General features: G+C 44.5%; 1 protein-coding gene across 3 annotated transcripts in view; it reads left to right on the top strand.

Moving 5' to 3' along the window:
- The window catches only part of SH3PXD2A (SH3 and PX domains 2A), a 261,074-nt gene that overhangs the window by 114,455 nt on the left and 128,048 nt on the right, over positions 1-18,571 (top strand). For all 3 annotated transcript variants that reach the window (XM_086616386.1, XM_086616387.1, XM_086616389.1), the window contains exon 5: positions 6,242-6,333. In XM_086616386.1, the coding sequence (XP_086472512.1) occupies positions 6,242-6,333 (92 nt within the window). The remainder of the gene's footprint in view (positions 1-6,241; positions 6,334-18,571) is intronic.

Here is an 18,571-nt window from a genome sequence, read left to right on the forward strand (position 1 = left end):
TTCCTGCAGCAGGCACAGGAGCAGTGACATCAGGCAGAGGCTCTCTGAGAGTTTGTGAGGAGACTTGACAGTATGGGGAGGTCTGCAAAATGTTCTGTATCAGGGGCATGAGCCCTCTGCACCCTACAGCATAGGCCTCCTGACCCCTCACGTCTGGCAATTCTTCGTTGCGCTGTACCAGCCAAGAGAAATGCCATCCCAGAGATAATTAGGCCGGTGTTTTTGCTACAGCCGCAAGAAGCTTTGAAGTTGCAATGAAAAACAGAGGAGTGGGACACACAGGGGAAGGTTTCTGGGACTTTTTTCATCTGTAAACATGAAAGTGCAGAGTCTGGATGTCCTTACTGGTAACCTGAGTGAGTTACCAAACAAGTGGCATTTTGCCAGTAAATGCATGCTGCCCACTGGAATTGGTATCTCTGGATGGTTTCCCTCTTAACTGTAGGCTTGGAATTAGTTTAGTGTGATTTAAGGTCTTCTGGGCTCATTGGGCTGATTTTCTTAATTTATGTAGGAGTTTTTGCCAATGTGAAAGAAAGAGCAACTTCATAGCCTTGCCTTGCCAGGGGCATTTTATTTATTAAGCTTTTGATCTCCCAAACACACCTCTGGCGTGTGCTTGTCCAGTATGTACCATCTTGTGTTCATGAAGGACCTCTCAGGTCAGTGGTTTGCAAAGCCACCGCTCTGTCCTTACGCACCCCTCTGGGAAGACTCGGGCCAGCCTTTGCAGACTTGCATCTTTGTGTGTCTTGGTCTTAATTGAGGGAAGCATCTTTGTGCAGGGGAGCTCTTTAAGATGTGAAGTCTCATTGTCATAAACACTTCCCTGAATTTGTCATACACCTTCATGCTCTCCTGCCTGGAGGTGGATTTAAGTAGAAGCTTATGGGCTTTTCTGTAGTGAGGCTTGAGTGCCCAAATGCATGCCACCTAAATAAAAATTGTATGAGCAAGTCACATCAGTGCCAGGAAATATTGGTCATTCTTTATTAATATTCACCATTTGAGAGACCACACTTTGAAAACATCGTTACCTCTCTCTTGTTCTCTCTTTCAAGATTTAATCCTTGAACCTGTCAAGACAGATACACAGATGTTTCTGTCTCTATCCATTGTACAACTAAGCTAGTGGTCATTGAGGGCGGAATAATAGTTCATCCTGGTCAAGAACGAAAACGTTTAAGTGAAAAACTTTCAAACTTTATCTGTCACTTTTAAATCTACTTTTCAGAATCCTGATGCATTTAGACCAGCTGCAGTAATGAGAGTTAATTATTTGTGACACTTCTCTCAGCACCTGGAGTAGATACTTACTTTATACTGCCTTGTGGTCCTTTCATGCCAGAGGCCCAGAACTATGTCCCAGTGACATCCAAAACTCTGCACCCTCTTTTCCTCCTCCTGTCAGCATTCTTTTTATTCCTACATCTATACTCTCTCTTCTCCAGTCTGAGTGACTACCATGCACCTTCATCCCCCTCTTTGTCTGACTGTCAGTGTTTGCCATCCGACCTCCACGCTTCAGTGCTTTGGATTCAAGCTTGGAATTGTTTGAGGCTCTCAAGAAAACAGAAACAGAAAGTGTTTTCATGTAGGTGAAACAATTTATTTCTCTGCTCTAAGAAATTAAGTGTTTTAATTGCACCTTCCCCTCTCGCTGCACTCATGGCCATTCCCAAACATCTGGCACTAGTGATTAACAATAATTAAAAGATAATTAATATGAAAAGCCAGGGAGTCATAACCTTGTGGTACTGCCAGCTGGTTCTGTGTGTTTGTGCACAGAGCTGAGACCGACCCCACTGAACGTTGGGGATCTGGGAGCTATGTGTCTGAACCGCCTCGACGGGCTGTGGGGAGAGACAGTTAATGATTCACCTCACCCAGAGCAAGACGTCCGTCCGTGGTGGGGTGGATGGAGCAGCCCCTGAAGGCGCTGGTCTTTCTCCAGCATTTATACAAGTGATGGACAAGTGCGACCAGTCTCCCATTTTAGACGCATAAAGTTCAGTGGGGTGAATATCATTCTGTGCATATATACACACAGGCCTACACACCTGCTGTATATCTCTGCATGTACATGTCTGTGCGTCTGGTTTTTATAAATATAGAATCATAGAATGGTTTGGGTTGGAAGGGACCTTAAAGTTCATCTAGTTCCAACCCCCCTGGTATGGGCAGGGACACTTTCTGCTAGACCAGATTGCTTAAAGCCTCATCCAGCCTGGCCTTGAACACCTCCAGGGATGGGGCATCCACAACTTCTCTGGGCAATCTGTTCCAGTGTTTCACCACCCTCATTGTAAAAAATTTCTTCCTTTTATCTAATTGAAATCTACTCTCTTTCAGTTTTACCACTACACGCCCTTGCAACGCACAGGCACAGCACTTAGCGCATCCTTACAAGTACTTGCATGGTTTTACACCCATGCACTTGTTATCTCGTGAAGCCTTCTAGCTATAACAAAGTCCTGTGGAGCTGTTTGCAGTTCACGTAACCTTATGCAATGAACCCCTGCCTGCGCCTGGTGCTCTGCTCTGCTCCGGGTGCCATGCGCGGCGTGCAGCAGCTGCCTGCAGATGAGCTGCCGCTGCGCGAAGAGCCCGGCCATCCCCAGTGCCGAGGTCTGCTTGCTCACACGTTACAGCCTTTCAAGAGCCTTTCGAATCATCCACTCTGCGAGACTGTCTGAAACCTGTAATATAGAGAGACAGACATTGTCACAGGCTGAAATAACACATAAAAGCGTATCTCCTAAGAGGTGTGTGAGGTCTGAGCAGCACACATCCACTTTTGCATGCCGAGCAAGGAAGCAAGCTATTACTGATAATACTCAGTGATTGTGCAAGGCTGAATTCTGCTCACTGGCACTTTTATCTCTCAACTTTCCTGTGCAAATTCCTTGCTGTTTCTGGATGCTTACTGTTTGTAGCTGTGTGCGTTTACTTCTGGTTTCCACATCCCAAGAAGAATGTCACTTTCCTGTCCTTTCCATCTTATCATCTGTTTTCCTCTTTACTCTTCTTTCCTTGACCTTGCAGTCTTTCCTTCAGGCTGTTGCAGCTCTGCCCTGGAACCGTCTTGCTGGAAATGCCAGAAACTTGCATTTTTCCCTTGCAGAGTGGCAGCAGTGTCCCTCATCTCCTCAATGCACTTTTTGTTTAGTCCCTGGAATCGCGTTGGACTTGGCTTGCTCCCGGGTGGATGTTGTGTGTTTGCTGAAGAGACGTTTGTTTCTCAAAACAGTGTTGCTGCCACTGTCCAAAATCAGTAGACCAGCTCTGCCTGGTTTTACACCCTCATTTGCACTTTCTTACCCTTTCTTAGCATTCCTTAATGCTTCCTCGGGTTTTGTTCCTTAACAAAAACAAGTAAAAATTGACTGGCTGCAGACTTTACACCTGAGCTCTCTGAAAAACATGCAGTGGCAAGTTACTACCGGGTGGATTTCATTCCATCTCTGTGCACAAGGCTGAAAGTTGCAGCACTTTGGGAGGTGATTCAGAAGCAGGAGAACCTGCCCTGCCCCAGGGCTGCGGTGTCCATGGGGTGGGAATGTGAATGGCTGGATGTGGAAACGGCTTCTGCTGATTTTTATCCACTGCCTGCGAAAGTCTGGAGTCACGGACGTGCTTTTCAGTTATCCCCTTTCAGCCCGGCAGGACCACAGTTGCTCCTGGAGATTTCTAGGCAGGGGACCACAAATTCAGGAGGGGCTCAAATGTCCTCAAGTGTCCTGTGAGTTAGAAACACAAGTCTCCACGGCAGCTTGGTAGGATTTGTGCTCCTCCATCACTGAAAACCCACTCTGTGCTTCAGCTCAGTATTGACATCTGTAGCCTGGTCTTTGGGAAGGGTGAGCACCTGTGACATGTAGGGAAATGGTGACTCTTAGAGTCTGATGTCCAGGACCCCATGCGATGGGTGTAACTGGGGTATTTGTGTTTCTCTAGTAACAATACGTATCGTTTGCAGTGCTTGCTCTTGCCCCATTGACTGTACAAGATCAAGCCCTTTGAGATTTCAAAACACACTGTAGATGTTACATATCTGAGCCTCGTAACCTTTCTGGGGGTTAGGCAAGTGTTATTGCTCAGCATTGTAAATGGGTAACTGAAGATAGATCCCTGCTGAATTTGATAGAAAGAGGTTAAGTAACCTGCCTGAACCAAGAAGGGCGTTAGTGATAGAGCTATCACTAAATCTCAGGCCCATCCACTGTTGGTTAGACAGCATTGCTCCTCTGTGTGAGTCTGTCTCCTGCTTGAGATGCAGCTGAAAAAAACATGCTTTAATGTTGTCTGTGTCCTTGTCAGCCTGTGCTGGCGAGGCATTTCCCTTTCTCTTTCAGCATGCTGTAATTGTTATTGTTCCTGGGCAGTTCCTGACTTTCCAGCGTTAGTCCTGATTTGCCAGCTGGATGCATGTGTTTATGCACACTAGGAATAAGGGCAGAGAGCTCACACCTCTCTTACGTTTTTAGGCGAGATGGAAGATTGAGTGGATAGTAGTAGGGACCAGGGCATCATTCATTCAAATTAAAGCACTCAAGTTTCTACCCGATACGTTTCATCCTGCATTAGTGCAGCAACCAGCAGTGTTCTGTACGCGTGTCCTGGCACTTGGACCTGCCAGGCTGCTGCCAGGCTTCGGCATCTGATGCTGCCACTTCCTTATCTCGAGGTGTCTTTTTCTGCTCTGTGGTGCAGTTGCACATAAACAAAGGCCAATGCCTCATTCTTCACAGGCCTGCTGGTATGCAATGGATTTTTCTTGTGTTTTTATAACATCGCTCAATCAGGGAAAGGAGAGCTGTATGTCTGGAAGCACTCGGCTTTGAATTTCAGGCCACCTCAAAACAAGACCCCATCATCTAATATTGGAGACCTGCAGTTACAGAGCAGGATTTTTTTTCATTTTTTGGCTGTTTTCCTTCACATCCCCAAGCAGGACTGGTCTCGGAAACAAATCTGGCCACTTCTAAAGCTCAGTTAAAAACAGCCATGAAGGTAACCAGCTGCCCTGTCCTGCCTTTGTGCTTTGGCTGGGCCTTCTGGTGTGTCTGACCAAGATCAGTCAGGTGTCTCATGGGTTAGTATAACCAGCTCACCCTAATACACATTCATTTAGCTCTGGTGCAGTTTTTCATTTGTCTTTCAAGATTGTTTGTCCTGCTTTCAACTAGCAGAAGAGCAAGACAATCTCATTTTGTCAAACAGGTTTACAGCACCTCTAAGCAGCTTGGGCTATATTTAACTTGTGGCCTATTTTCAATGTAACTTAGCACAGGAGGAGGTGAACTCCAGCCTCTTTTCCTCTCCTGCTAGTCATTTCTCGAGGCGATCTCAGAGTCGTGTCACTCTGAGCTGCTGTCCCATCTCCGTGGGCTGGGGATGGCTCTTTGGCCTCTTTTGGCACCGTCAAGCTTCAGGGCGCAAAAGACGCAAGTGTGTAAGCTTTAGAAGAGCAAATTCTTAGGACATTTCTGCCTTGCATGCTTGTTTCATTGGTATGAAGTCTTGCTTTCCAGTACACTTTAACACAGTGTGGTTGCTTCCCAAATTCTACTTAACTATTGCTGAATGCGACAAGCACTGCGTACCTGTGCCTTGCAGAGTTAGCCAGGATGTGCTGTGAAGCCTTCTTCCTGCAGAAATAGCCTCTCTGCCTTTTTTTTCCCAGACTTCCTTTCCAGTTAATTCAGGAGCAAATTGTTGTTTGGTTTGGTTTTGGGTTTTTTTTAGCAAACTCTCCTTTTTCTGTTGACAGTGCTTAATGGAAAGCTTTATGGAGCACATTAATCTGTTGTATTAGTGGGTGTTGAGTCTGCAGATTTTCACTGCTTGAATTTGTGTGCATTGACATAAAGCCCGTAAGCCCTAACTGCATTGTTTGAGGTGCTGTGCAAACACATGTCACGGAGACTGTCCCAGCCACAGAGCACTTCTCTACCCAGTGTTACGGTTTTGCACATGTGGACCAAATTCTGCTCTTGTACACATGGCAAAAAAATTACATTGCTTGTCTCAATTCATTACATCCTACTTGACATTTGTGGTCAAGATATGCTGTTTCCCTTCTTCTTAGGTAAGTAGCCAGGTGTGATGCTTTCCTTTTGTATTCCCTTCCCCTTGCCAAGACTCTTTTGCCTCCCCTTGCTTGGTAGTTTATGTGTTTAAGACCATGTTTTGAACCTGACTTTTCTAAATGCTTCTTCTTCCCTGTTTTGTTTTGCAGGCGCTGGTTCGGCTTCCTCCTCACATTTCACAGTGTGATGAAGTGTTCAGGTTCTTCGAGGCTCGCCCAGAAGACCTTAACCCTCCAAAAGAGTAAGTACTGTGAAGGATTTCCAGTACTGTTCAGTTCATTTTGATTAGCTGGAAGGAAAAGGTCATTTGGATACTGTAGGTGCAGGAACAGATATTGTAGCTTTCAAGCACTACCTAGAAGATGCCCAACAATTACGTACAACCACGTTGAGTGCGTGGAGGACAGGGGAGGTTCAAGTAACCTTCAGACACAATTTTCAGCCATCCTTCACCCACCTTTGCATTGTTAGTTCCTGATGGTTCTAATGAGGGAACCTCTCCTGGATTGTGAGCTTTAGCTGATAATTATCACCAGTCATTTAGTTCCCCAAAACATTGGCTGAGCAGCAGAGGGAAATCCTGCCAGTAAGCACTTGGCTCATAATTACCAGCTGCTTCTTTAAATGTACTCCTGCCCAGAGATACTTCGTTATCTGAAGGGAGCAAGATTGTGGTCCAGATCCAAAATAGTCTCTGGAGAGTCTATTCTTTCTAAGCAGGAAGCCAAGAAAAGGCTGGGAAAAGAGTTCCCATTGAACACGAGACCAAATCGTAGCCTTTACCTTGGAGCAGACAGGCTGATTCATGCTGAAGCCGTCAGAGTTCTGCGGACTAATTTATCCAGGGAAAGCGTTGGCAGGAGGGTATTTACAAGCAACCGTGCTGCCTCGCCTGATGTTTCCTTTCCTCCTTCGTGCAGAACAGGATATATTTTATTGTGCTCTGCAATAAGATTTCCACTTGGTCCCATTGTGTTTTGTGCTGCTTTGTTGCATGATTTGAAACTTGATTGCAGGCTGTGTTACTGTAATTTGCTTTCTCCAGTGTTTGCACAGCCCATTGGGTAAGGGGAAATGGATTTAAAGCTTTTGGGTTTTGGGCACTTCAGCACACGCAAACGTGTAGTTAGTGGAAAGATTTGTGTTGGCTTCAGCGGTCTGTTCCCGTGCCGGTGCAGAGGAGAGGACCTTTGCAGTTTGATTTCTCAAACTTTGTCTCTTGCACATACGTGGTTTTGTACAAGGGGATGTATTAGCATTTGTACTAAAGAAGACACTGCTAGCGTAGCTGAGAGTGAAGTCTTTTTTTGTTTTTTGAATGAGAAAAAGAGCAGTTTTTAAATGAAAGGTCTGGGAAAAGAGCTGCTTTTGCTTTCTTTTTCTAGCCAGCCTTGTTTTAGAAAAATGTCTGTGGTAAATAGATACAGTTGCATGGTCATTATTAAACACATATTGCAAACGTAGAAACCATTGCCACAGGATATGCCTGCACTCTGAGACTCGCTGACCATCACAGTTTCCATTTAGGGTCTGTAAGAAGGTTTGCAAAGGTTGCTTGATTCCGCAACACCCTTCTGATGCAAGGAGCCTTCTCCATGTGCCAGGCAGAATGAAACACCCAGAAAAGGAGTGAGGTCTCCAGAGTTATGGGAGAGTTCTCCCAGGAGATCTCAAATAAATCTCAAGAGTCTGCTTTAAAAGCTGTTTAACACTCCTGTCTGCCTTCTGTACTGATATGGACTCTACAGCACTAGGCCTGAGTAAAACAGAGTCAGGATCGGACCTCTGCAAGGCAAGGAATGGGGACCAAGGCCCACCCCTGGGCTGACACTAGCCATTATGGCTTTCTTTCTCTTTTTCCTCCTACAAGTTGTGGAGGGCCTTTTGCTGAGCTTCGTGTTCAACAGCCTTGCAGCAATTTTCAAGTTACTCATTTGCTGCTCCCCGGAAAACCAAAAAAGACTAAATTTTCTCGGCCCAATCCTTGCATCTTATTCCAACCTAGTAATAAGTGTGATTTATTTCCCTGGAAAATGTAGAGCAATAACCTGATTAAATCTCACTTCACTAATGTCTGCAAGACATTAATCCAGCTGGGTTTAAACAAATCCTACCTCGTCTTCTGTAAGCAAACAGATCTTAGGGAAGGTGTCTAAGGTTTCTGCTGGGAGCGCTTCACAAAAGATGCATTGTTGAAACCGAAGATTAGTCTCCACAAAAAGATGATGTAAACGCCAACGGAAACATCTTAGTGTTTTTCTTCTGTGAACTGAGGGGGAAGGGAGGAGATCTGGGGCTCACTGGACCACTGTGTAGGGTCCAGGGGAAGGACACCTCCAGGGCAATTCTCAGCCTCAGCAGTCACTGCAGGAAGGAGCATGATCAGCCAGAGAAATTCCCAACTTATTCCCTCATTTTGCTACTCTGCCAAGCCCCTCCAGAAACAGTGAGCCAGTGGTGCCCAAGCTCTGTGAATTCAGCCTTCCCTGGACCTCATGGTCCATTGTTCATCTCACTGGGGGTGGTAGAGCTGTAGCCTGGGGGCAGCATCAAGACTATTTTATCTATTTCTTTAGCTGTTTCTTTTAGCCCTCAGTGCAGAGGTGGTTCATATATTGATATATCAGCATAGACTTGGCATTCAACTGTCTGGGTTAAAGGAGAACAAATATTGCCAAGTGAGGGACTCAGCCACCAAGGGATGACAGAACGGAATTGCTTGTGCCACCTTCATGTCTTCTCTCTGTGCAAAATGAGATGGTCTCTAGTTTCATGATCACCTGCTCAGTTTTCTGTAGCAGCTCTGCCTTGTAAGACAAAGCTTAACCTAGAGTTTAATTAACTAATTTTCAGGAATGTAGCCTTAATCCCACAGGCAGTTGGGTTGTTGAGCCCAGAGAGTCCATTGAGCTACTACATGTTCACACAGCAGTGACTGGGCACGTGGTCCCAGCCAGAAAAACATGAAAGCTTAAACTTTGAGGGAGGAAGCACAAAAAAGTCTGGTTTACCTCACAGCTGTGCTGTGCAGAGAGGTATCCGTGCCCTCAGTTGCTGAGCCATGACTTGCGATGATGCACACGCAGTAATTTATGTATTACTGCAGTAATTCAGCTGCGAAGCTGTGCCACTTCTGTTACTATTGTCCTAAAAGAAACCAACATTTCCCTGTCGTCCTTTAGGCACTTTTACAAATGTGTCGTTCCCGGCTTCTTCCTTACAACCCTTCATCTGCCCTAGCCTTGCCTCCTCCCTGCTTCTGTGTGCTGTCCTCTCTGGGTTATGCCGTGTTTGGCTTGCAGGCTGCTTCCTGCAGGGTCATTTCCTACTGCTGCTGTGCTCCAATTGCCCACAGTGCTGAGCAGCACACAATCCAGCCATAATAAAAGCTGGGCTTTCCCAACACTGTTATAATCTGGCCAATTTGTTCAGTTGGATTCGCAGCTTAGGTTTTGTGTTTCCTGTTTTGGTGATGGTCCAGGCTTTCGAGCCCCATGACAACAGGCAGAAGGTATTCCTTTCAGCCCCATTAAACCTCTTCTGGGTACAGCAGCTTACAGGCAGGTGCCTGGAGAGGTGTCACAAGAAATCACAGCGTTTGAAGCAGCTGACAGTCTCCTCTGAGTCTGCTCCTGCCAATGGAGCTAGCTCCAGGTCGGATAGCTCCCAACAGCCAGTTTCCTTCATGCTGCAAGGGAGAGACCATTGGAGGACAGTAAATCCCTCTGTGGGATAGTCTGGAGCACTCTCGGACTGTTTCACACAATGAAAGCATGGCCTTTGCAAGGGAGCTGGCACATGTTGGGAGCACTGATATGCAAGGCAGAGTTTGGAGCTCCAGTGCCAGTGTTCCCAGGGAAGCCACTTCTGCTGCTTTCATTCCACTCCACTGATCAGCTGCAGAGAAAGCAAGCTTCAAACCACCAACTCTGGTACAGGAGGAAGAGTTTTCAACTGCTTAGGTTTGTAATATGTGGAATTTTAGTGTTTGAGCAAATGCATATGTATATAAGCAAACAGCTAGGCTTGTGTCTTTTGCCGTGCCTATGTAAGGACCAAACCCTGCGTTGCTATTGGAAAAGATATTGTAAGGTAAGAAGGAAGTGCATTTGGATTTATCCATTATTCTAAGTTTAAACACCATGTTACTGAAAGCCCTTCATTTACTGGATACTTCTGTTAGTAATTATAATTACTGATAACTAAGCCAGAGGTGGATTAATTTCAGACTTCTACTGGGGATTTCAATTCGAGGCTGAGGTCAGGCCAGGGCTCATAGTCAACAAACAAAATCTCAGAAACCATTTTTTTAATGATACTTTTTTACTAGAAATCACGGAAATACCCAAAGAGTAGGATTAATCAGTTAGACATTGCATGTGGTCCACTGCTTTTAGGACTTTTTTTGCAGTTATGTTCAAAATATCACAGCCAGACCACTTGTGCTAAAAGTTCACTTTTTTTTCTGGGTCTTGATCCAGTCTAAAAAGCAGACCAAGAGCCAAGGATTCAGTTGTCCAATACTCCCCTTGCAGAAATGCATGCAGGCTCACATGGGATTTCTGTTTAAACTACCACTAATAATATTAACAACTGAATTTAAAGCAGTGTTCAGTATCTGAGAATATTTTTCCTGTAAGCATCATAAAGCAATTTTCAAACAATATGCAAATCCAGGAAAACTAGGGAACTTATTAGGTATACAGCATAATATTATGAGGGTTGATGCAGAAAATAGGCTTAATGCTGAAGGTGCCTTTACTGAGGAACAGAAGTGTTTTATTGTGGTCTGTAGCTATGAGCTTTACAGATCATATTTCTATCACATAAATACTGGTGTGACACTCAGATACTCAGATGCCCGGCAGCCACTGTGAAATGGAAGCTGGATGAGTCTCCCTTTACTCTCGCATATTACAAATTTCTAGTAAGGAAATTGGAAAGAAGTTGCCAGGGTAATGCAGTGACCGTGTTAAGGAAGCATGCTTTAGTTTATGAGCCTACCAGAGCTAAAGCACAGTTGCCTAATAACGCCTTTTTCTATCCGTAAGCGTGACTGTGTTTACATACGACTATTTTTGTTTCCCAAATGTACTCTGATCTACCTTGTAATAACAATTCAATTACCTATTGGTAGAGGAGGAAAATTTTTCATCTGTAAAATATCTATATCTATTCTGATTTGTTTGATATTATGCAAATATTTTCTTTTATATTTCACCCCTTGAATTTCTTCCCTTATATTTCTCTTATATTTCATCCCTTCAGAATTGTGTTTCCCAACACATTTGACAGTTGAGTCTCTGAGCAGACGTACTATGAGGAAAGCTGTCATTCTTTTTTTTTTTGGTTGCTCTTTCTTATAGGACTTGCAGTACAGATAATTTTCATATCCTTTAGGAATGTGGCCAGCACTGTTTTGTGGCAATCGGTGTTACAGTCTGCACTTGGCAGTGGTATTGTGCCTGCCCAATGCACGCATTTTATTAGGGAAATTCATTCCACTTGAGAGATGCAGAATGGAAATTGGTTTCTCTTACAAATGCAAAACCAGAAAAAGATGGAGGTTTGATTTTTATGTGATTTATCAGCTGGGAAATAAATTGTAAAACAGAGCAGGAAAAGCTCCGAATAAAGATGGTGGCGGGATAAGGCAGTTAAGACCCACTGTTCTGAAGGGAAAAAAAAATACATTTTCAAAAAATGGCTTAATCACTTTCACTGAGATTTAGGTAGCTAAGGATGCAATAACTTGTTAGGGCTGAGTTTGCCAAGAGCCTTGCTTGGCTACTCCTAGTCATCCAGCTCGCACTGATTTCGTTGGGAATTAGGTACCACGGCTCTTTGAGCATCTGAGTGTAGTAGAGCACCTGTGTTTAGTTTTTCAAACGTGCCTGTTTTAGGGCTGCATTTATTAGAAATACTTGGCCTCAACACTGAAATTTGTCGTGAAAATGTTTTTTCAGCTTCTAAATCGCAGAAGTGCTTTAAGGTATCCTGCTCCTAGTGTGGGACTGTCATAAATCTATGGCAGAGGGGCCAGGCAGCCTTGTGCCCCAGAAATAGAGCAGTGAAGTGCGGCTGATCCCCAGTTGTGCCCCCTTTGACCTGGAGAGGGGGAGCTCAGTCTCTGTGACCCGGCCGGTGCAGATGGGACTCTAGATACCCCGATGGTGCACGCTGCCTTTCATCAATGTGTATTATCATGATATTTGGGAAGGTCTCGCTTGGAGATTGTTATCTTTAAATAAACTAAGCCAATGCAGGAATAGAGGAGTCTCTAGGAATGGGAAAAAAAAGGTAATTACAGATGCGTTACTCGTCCTCTTCTGTAGTTTCACATGGGACTTTCCCTTTTGTTTGCAACATATAAACGGTCTGGGCTGGAATATCAAATGGAGGATATTGAAATCTGCTACTGGCTGCAGCATCAGTGATACCAGCAAGTAACTCAGCCTTCCTGAAAGAAAATTTGAATCGTTTTGCTACTCATCCAAAAAATGAAACAAGAAATTGTATAGAGATAAATATCAAACAATAAACCTGAGGAAAAGCAGAAAGCACGTTAAATGCAATAGATTCAGTAACCACAAAAAAAAGATGTAGAAGAAAGGCAGCTGGAACAGCGTACGTTGCTGCTGTTACTGTACAGCAAGAGGTTTTATTCCTTGCCTTGAATATCACATTTGAGTTCTTGTGCTTTGCAGATCTGACTGTGAAAGGACACAGAGCTGAGAGAAGCCAAGAGAGTTTAATGCACTGACACTTGGCACACACTGGCGGCCAAGTGTACAGAAATAGCTTTTGCCAGGATTGGTTATGAGCGTGCTGCAGGGTTTAAAAGTGGCATGCTGTCATGGGCACGGGATGAATTAAGAATAACCAGACATCTGAAATCTGTTGGAATGGGATTGAGATCAGAGCCTTGCTGAGATGCTGCTGCTTCAGCAGTGGCAGCAGACACTGCCCTGCTGGGGCCAAACACGACGGTAGTGTCAGTGCTCGTAAAAGTTTACTGTTTATGAGCACAACTTCAAGACTTTGTTTTCTTTCTCTGTAGAAGAGTTGGGACTGAAGGGGTGTTTCAAAATGCAGAGATGTTGCCTTCAGAGAGACTAAATGCCAGGACTACTGGCTTTAGGGCCTTTTTCCTGTCCAGTAATTTTTGTTCATATCCTAAAGGAACGATCACTGCTGATAATTTGCCAACGCCTATTTTGTAGATTAGAAAGTAGTAGTTTGCTTAATGTTTAACTTAACCCACAAAACTACTTCCTTCCAGAGAAGAGAAGTTTAGTGGTTAATGCAGGGGACTGGGAAATCTGCTTCTTGTCTCATTGATTTTTTCTGTGATATTGGAAAGGCCTCTCACATCTCCTGACTGTATCTGCAGTACGATTGCAAATGTACGGTTTCCAAGATTTGCTAAGAGGATTTGATTCTGGTAAAGAAACCCTATTCCTTCCATAACATAATTCTAGAAATGACCCGTTAGAAGAATAATTTGTTTTTTAAATCATCAGTCAACATTTGAAGAAACATTACTCCCAAAATCTGTCAGGAAAGCCTGTTCTGCTGGTGCTTCTACGTGCAAAACCAGTTAGGGAGCCAAAAGAACAAATTTATTCATCTGGCAGTGGGGGAAACCTGGGCTAATAAGGCAGGGTTGGAGCAGAACCAAAATAACTGGATTCAGAGGTTACCAAGCTTGTTGCGAAGGATTTGGGGCACCTGTTATCCTTGAGCTCTCACTTCAAGAAAAGTTTGGCTCCGTGCCATAGGATCTGTTTAAAACAGTCTCTGTTTAAAGCCTGGTGGTGCCTGGTTTGATGCCGTAGGATAGGGGCATCCCACAGGGTTGAATTGCCCATGAGATCTTCAGGTCCACACAGAAGAGAAGCGTCCAGTCTTGCTGGCTTTGTGGGTAAGCCTGGAAATGAGGCAAGGAAAAGGGATGGGGACTTCCTCTTCTTATCTGAATTTCTTGTTCTGCTGAGCCCCTGCTAGCAGGTTAATTGCAGGCACTGGGGTATCTGTCACCGTTGACTCATGACCTGCCAGTCAGGAGGAGATGGGGTGGAGTTTTCTTTTCACTAACATGACAGAATTGAATACAGCCTGTCTTATCCTCTGTGTGTCACATCTCTGAAAAACAAGAATAGACAGCTTATGTTACATTAGATCATGGAGAAGAATCCAGCTTGTCATTGCTACATCTATATTTAATGTGGTCGCACTATTGTTTAATGAAGATCTTTTTCCACTCTAAAGAGGAGGACACTAGGGACGAATGTGCTCAATGGGGTGTTTGCTGCCAGGGTGATAAATTATCCCCCTGAGGCGCCTGGGGTCAGATGGGACTTCTCAGTGCTCTGCGCTTCCTATTGTTGATTGCTGTGTAATTATGACATTGCTTATCTGGACAGTCCCTTTATTTTTAATGCTGTTGAGGATAAGTAGCCTTACTGGTTATAAGAGGAGCATTTTTCTCATGTACACATGCCTAGTGCAACCCTACACACAATTCTGAGCTGGCTGGGGGCAATGTAAGACATCCCATTACATTTGATAGGGTTTTATCAGGCTGTACTCTATGTTACGAGGGAAGGCATTGCTTAAAACGTGTTTTAATGCTCTTGACTACAGGCCACATGGAGTTGACATCTCACATTTCTTTAAAGTGGAGCATTTCTGTCTAAACACTGGGAAGTAGAGGTGTTGTTCCACAGTAAACAGAACTTTGAACTCTGATTGTCTCTGGTACCGCCCTTAGCACCCAGCAGTTGCCTCTGTAGAGAGCGGAGGAAGCGTTAGCAATCAAAGAGTGCTGAACAACAGGTAAAGCAAGTCAGATCTCTCTGGAGAGCCACCGCCTCCTGCTTTGAGTTAGGAGGAGAGCTGGGGTTGCTTTCTGGCTTGGCTGTATCATAACAGCGTGTTCGACAGTTGTTGTTTGGTGCACCTGGCTTCACCTGTTTCCTGGCAAAAGGGTTTGTGCTGGAAATACGTTTCATGGCACAGGGCTTGGTGTTTTGTGTCCACAGAGTTTTGCATTCAGCTCCCAATGCCATTCTTGTTTAAAATCTCACTTGTAGCAAGCCTGGAGAGAAAAAAACATTTGTGGCAGTAGGGAATTGTCCCCTGGAGTGCTGCACGCATCCGAGATGATCTGTTTAGCTCCGTCCTTCTGTCTCTTGAGGAATGAGGTGCCTTCTTTAGGATTTAGGATGTATAAAAACTACCAGACCTCAAGTGGCTCTGGCTGTAGGAGACACAGTGATCTATTAGTAGATTCGTTTCCATCTTCTTGACTGGTATGCAGCTGACTGTCTTTCATGCGTGCTGTTCCCAGAAACACAAGCAGAGGATCAAATAACAACATGTTTTGACTCCAAACTCTGGAGTGACTTATCATGTTATCAAAGCTTTTGATTTAATTGAAATTTCACAGATAACCCTAGACCTGCTTTTAAGTGCAGACTCAAGTACCAGTGGGAATTCAATTAGAACCCTTTTTCCCTCTGCCCCTCCTCCCCTCTCCCTTTTAATGCTTGCATTTTGTTTGGGGGGTTTGTGGAAGGGATTTGCTACTGCTTATCTCTAGCTAGAGCTGTAGCCTGGGTTCAAAGATACCCTTTGTCTTTGGGCCACTTTCTTTCTCCAGTTATGCCAGAATTTGATTGGAGCAACCCTGCTGACAGTAATGGACTATTTGAGATTTACACTGATGTAAGGATTGCAGAATTTGTTGTGTTAAAAGTAGAATTCTTTCCTTGCTTCCATTCACATCTCTTAAAACAATTGGCCTCAGCTCAGGAAAGATGTTCATTTTATACAGACCTCGGATATATTCTGAATAGAGGATTGACTGTGGCTTTGCAATACTTTAGTCTAATCTAATAAGTGCTGGTTATTTGCTGGATTCTTGCAAGCTGTATTTGCTTCCCAGCTCCAAGGAGTTTTAATAGCCACTTCAGTAATGCTGACTGCAGTGTACTGTGGTGAACCTCAGAACATTGTATATGTCTGATTACATTTGCTTTCAATTATGGTCTTGTGGGTTTGAAAAATCAGAGCAGTTCAGGCTCATTTGGGAACTACTGCAAAAAATCACTAGTAACCTGAGATACCTAGTGCTTGAAAATATAAAAGAAGAAAATGTTGAATGTTGGGGGCCAAAAACAGTCTATTTTGCTTTATGAGAAGAGACCCCTTGCAACAACTGTGGGGTTAGAACAGCAGGGTCACCATATCTAACAGATAAACCTTTTCCTTTTCCATCCAAGTGTGCTGGGAATGAGTGTGACTGACTCATACCAGAGGCAGCACTCATCAGAGACTTGAAGCTATTGTGGTTCACTAGTGAATTAGCAATGTTGCCACTCCCCATTGGACAGGTTGCTGGTCTCAGTCCTCTTTCCAATGATAAGAACCTTGCCAACATCGTCCTTTCTTGCTAGGGGAGCTGTAGAGTTCTTGAAGATGTTAAGATAAATTAATTTTATTTCCATCAAAATTATGTGTTTTGTGGAAATGTTGATTATCCTCTAAATCTGGCTGAAAGAGGAGCTTTCTTTTCATGAAAATGTTTTACAAAAAATGAACCTCTCGGTTCATGTTAAAACCTGGTCCCAAAACTTGGATTTTGGATAGTTTTCATTGTCCCTACAGAGGAGCAGGATGGCTGTAGAGTGAACAGACGTGTACAGAGACATGTGGCAGACGGCTTTGCAGGTGACCCCTTCTGCAACAGCGTTCAGGTCTCTGGGTGCTGTGTGGCTGGGACTTGATCTGTCGTTCGCGGTGCTGCGATGTGTCTGCTCCTGCCTACTTAATGCCTCGCTCTTCCAGCGAGCAGCTCTGGCAGAGCATCGGTCCCGTGGCCGACCCCTTTCTCTCCTGCCAGCATCTGGTGAGCAAGGAAAGGGCTCGTGAACACAGCAAAGAACAAGCCCTGGTGCAACGCTTGTTTGGGGTGTTACGAGTATTTGCTAAATAAAAGAGGAGCAGGGAGGGTTTCACTGTGAAAAAGTCCAGCCACAGCACTGTGACACCAGCAATGGCACGGTGAATTTTCACCCCAGGTGAGGAGAAGGATTTCAGTTATTCTGAACTTAGGACCAGAAGGTGGGGTGCAAGGCTGTCATCAACCCCCTGAAAATAGGGGCAAACGTAAACAAGGTGTGCAGGCTGAGTAACTGAGGTAGCTTTTACTCTGTAGCGGGGACCAGTACATGTTGCCAATGTTCTACATTTCTTCCTACAGGATGAGACACTTTAGCAATACAGCTTCCAGATTTGGGGAAGCATGTGGGTAACAAAACTCAGCGCTTTCCTTTCTGTGGTCCCAATAATAAGGTTCTTCAGCTTGCACATAACATCAGCAGGGTGTGTAGCCAGTAACCTGGGCGCTGAGGCATCTTGCTGGGTCTGTATTAGTTCCTTCATCTCCATACATATCTTTATAGTGAAGCTAAGGGCCAGGGGCGACTAGAGAAAGCTGCAAGAGACATTCACATCCCTACAAACAGCTTTAAACTCTTCCAGCAGGAGGTTAGTGGAAAAGTATCTTATTGTTTGCAGGATCATCTCAATGCACAAAGCAGGGCTCTGTTGGACACGCACTAACAGTGTTATTAATGTTCATGATGCATCAGTGTCATCCCCTGGGGGGAGGAGGAACCCCCGGCGGCTGAATTGCACAGGCCACGCCAGCTAATGAGATCCTCTTCTTGCCAGGCCTGACAAATAAGCTTCTGTTAATGTGTGTTGTTATCATTTTCATGCTCATCTGTGTTTGGGAGGGGGTTGTTCTATGGATGCCTGGCTGAGGGATGGCAGGGTGACCTGCACTAGCTAGCGAGCGGGCTCTGAAGGTGAGCTGCGGCTTTAAGAAGAGGCAGACGTTCAGCAGATGAGGAGAAAGCCTTGAATCCCTTCAATAAAGTAGTATGTTGGATTGAGTAGTTGCAAGAAGCAGGAGTTCTGCAGAGGACAGAGATAAAAGGAGGCTTTCAGGCAGGAGAGAGCATTCCTGCCTTTTCCAGATGTGGCATTTGCATTTGGAGAAGGAGAACTGCCAAAAGGCCGGGCTGATGAAGGATGCTTTGTGGTGCTTCCAGCCTACGAAAAATGCAATACTTTGAAAGTTAGGTGCTTTTGGATTATTAGGCAAGGAATGAAATAACATCATAAGAGGAGTCACTTTCCCCCTCTTCTTATGGAAGGCCGGTCTCCAATGCATTATATAATTACTACCTTTTTTGTCTGCTTTCTCTTAAGGCTTTTTTTCAAAATACACTCTTGCCTCAATCATTCAGCATCCTCATAAATCAGAAAATTTTGTTCATGCGAATTTATGACAAGTGGTTTATATTTAATTTTTTTGTTGACAGCCATATAAACTACTGAGCCCTGGTTTACTGCCCAATAAGTCCTGATCCCTGGCAGGATAAATAATGTTTGTGAGAGAAGATTGA

Source organism: Tauraco erythrolophus, chromosome 9 (genome assembly GCF_009769465.1).
Source record: "Tauraco erythrolophus isolate bTauEry1 chromosome 9, bTauEry1.pri, whole genome shotgun sequence".
Lineage (NCBI taxonomy): Eukaryota > Metazoa > Chordata > Aves > Musophagiformes > Musophagidae > Tauraco > Tauraco erythrolophus.